This window comes from Eurypyga helias, unplaced genomic scaffold (genome assembly GCF_000690775.1).
Source record: "Eurypyga helias isolate BGI_N326 unplaced genomic scaffold, ASM69077v1 scaffold44434, whole genome shotgun sequence".
Classification (NCBI taxonomy): Eukaryota; Metazoa; Chordata; class Aves; order Eurypygiformes; family Eurypygidae; genus Eurypyga; species Eurypyga helias.
The window spans coordinates 1-2,798 of NW_010248951.1; the positions used below are offsets into that span (position 1 = coordinate 1).

Consider the following 2,798-nt stretch of genomic DNA (forward strand, 5'->3'; position numbering starts at 1 on the left):
GCTGGTGTGGGTGGGGGGAAAATGGCGCTGCCTGAGGTTGGGGTGGGGATCCCACGCTGTTGGGCCACCTTGGGGCATCTACCCGCCCCAGCTGCCTGGTACTGAACTTGTGAGACCCACTCTGAGAGCTTCCCGCTGGTCGGGAAAGTCACTGTGGGAGACCCGTCTGCAAGGCAGATACAGTGCTGTAGAACAGGCCCGGAGTGGCCAACACTGCCATCACAGAATCACTGAGGTTGGAAAAGACCTATTAGATCATCTAGTTGAACCATCAACCCAACACCACTGTATCCACGAGACCACGTCCTCAAGCGCCGTGTCTACCTGTCCCTGGACCACCTCCAGGGATGGTGACTCCACCACCTCCCTGGGCAGCATGTTCCAATGCCTGACCACTCTTTCAGTAAAGAAGTTTTTCTTAATATCTAATCTTAGCCTCTCCTGATGCAACTTGAGGCCATTTCCTCTTGCCCTGTCACCAGTTACCCAGGAGAACAGACCAGCACCCGCCTCCCTACAACCTCCTTTCAGGTGGCTACAGATAGCAATCAGGTCTCCCTTTTCTTTACGCTAAACACCCCCAGCTCCCTCAGCTGCTCCTCACAAGACTTGTGGTCCAGATCCTTCCCAACTCCATTCCCTTCTCTGGACACGCTCCAGCCCCTCAGTGTCTTTCTTGGGGTGAGGGGCCCAAAACTGACCCCAGGATTCGAGGTGCAGCCTCACCAGTGCCCAGCACCACAGAGGCACAATGTCTCTCCTCACAGGAAAAGCCAGAGCCTTGGCTGTTGATGTCGCCCAGCTTCCCCGTTCAGGCTTGCAGGGATCAGAAGGTCGAACTCACAAATTGAAATCTTTAGGATCAGTGTGCTGAGACTGAAGTCCCAGCAGGCAGAAGCCCAGCCATGATGGATTACTGGAAGCATCACATCAACGGCATCTTGGCCAACAAAAAAGTTGAAGATGTGGCTATCGCGGGCCTCTCTGGCAACAAGTGCATGTGGGCGGCCAAGCCAGGAGGGCTCCTCACAGCCATCTCACCTCAAGAAGTGTCCTTGATCACGGGCCGGGATCGGAAAATGTTACTACTGACGGGCATCACTGTAGCTGACAAAAAGTGCACTGTGATTCGTGACAGCCTGCTGGTGCATGAAGATGATGCGATGGATGTCAGGAGCAAAGGCAGCGACAGCAGATCCAGCTGTATTGGCAAGACCCCCCAAGCCCTGATCTTCCTGATGGGCAAGAAGGGAGTCCCCAGAGGAGCCCTCAACCAAAAGGTCCATCATATGATTGTGGGCGTGAAAGCATGAAGCGAATAGTGCCAAAGAGACAGGCGTCTTCTGCCTGAGCACAGAGGCCTGGTCATTGCTGTAGCAGAGAAGGGAAATAAACCCGTTCTTGGTGCGTGTGGCCAACTTCTTTCAGCTGGGGGAGTGCTGGTCAGGCAGCAGTGCTGGGACATCTGCCTGACCAGCTGTGGTGCGGAAGGGAATAACATCTACATTCCTCATCAGGATGCTTGGTATTATTTGAGTGGTCTCACGGCCATCTTGGGTAGTTGTTCCCTGTTATTTTACTGACTGATTTAGGGGCAAAGATGTCTTATAACCTGAGCTTTGGGAAAGAGCAGGAGGAAGGGCAATCCCTTTGTCTTCTTGTTTACCACCATGCTGTTTAAATCATGCCCTAATGCCATTAATGGGTTTTGAGACCTTCCTCCCTTTTAGACAAGCAGACCACAACACTAAGAATGAGCAGGACTTACTGTTTATTTTGAATTTGCCTTTGGAACAAGGGCAGTTCCTTCTGGAGATTAGCTATTGATCAGCAGAGCCTTGTGCTGCTGTTGGGTTGTGTGGGAGGCACGTGCGGAGATAGTCTGCCAGCTGATCACCTTCCGCGTCACTTGAAACCCCTTCTTAAGCTACTTTACTGTGCAGATTGGGGTTTTTTATGAGATAAATTATCTGTCTTGTGTCTGTGGCATGGGATCTTCTGAATATTGCTTCCTTTCCATCCTGCTCAGTCAAGATGATCCATGCTGCTGTTGTCTGGCCTCTAGGTCACAGGAGTCCCTCTAAGCCCCCCAGAACAACTGGGAGGACACAGAATTGTGCTGAATGCTGCAGATTTCCTCCTCCATTCCCTAGTACAGGCCTCCTCTCCCGCTCCCACTTGTAACCCTAAATGGCCAGTCTGAAATGAGGCAGAGCTGGTGTGCTTGAGACGGGACCGATGCAGGGGAGACTCAAGGGGTATCTCTGGCAGGGCTGATCTCCTCACACGCGGCTTTCCTGGCTCCATTGCTCCTGGCAGCCACCGCAGCTGCCTGGCAGCAAGCCTGAAACCACCACGCGCCGTGCTGCTGCAGCACAGGCGGGCTGTGACCACTCACCCACGGTGAGATACCTCGTCCTCTATACCGCTGGGACCCTCCCACTGCCCCAGGTAAATCATAGGTGCTGAACTGCTTGGCCTGGTTTGACCAGACCTCCCCCACCACCTTCACATCGTTGAGCCACTGAGTCAACAATAATTAACCGTGATGCCTTTTGTGAAGCTGCCACAGACACGAGAGGAGAGCCCTGCTGAGAGAGTTAATCTTCTCATGTAACATGGAGTCAATATTTTGTAATTTAACCGAATTCACACAGAGATCTTTAATCTGCAACAACACCCACAGGACCAGAAAAACACTATAAGGGGAACCAGACCTCTGATGCCTGAGCAAACGTTCAACAAAACAGCAATGACTGTCTAATTGGTCAGCACTGTTTGATAGGCAATGCTTACAA

The 2,798-nt window shown here is 52.3% G+C and overlaps 1 protein-coding gene across 1 annotated transcript; it reads left to right on the forward strand.

Moving 5' to 3' along the window:
• The first annotated feature begins 908 nt into the window (after nt 1–908).
• LOC104509322 (profilin-3-like) lies at nt 909–1,313 on the forward strand. Its single transcript, XM_010151220.1, has one exon. It carries the CDS (start codon nt 909–911, stop codon nt 1,311–1,313), a length of 405 nt encoding a protein of 134 aa, XP_010149522.1.
• Nucleotides 1,314–2,798: the final 1,485 nt, after the last annotated feature.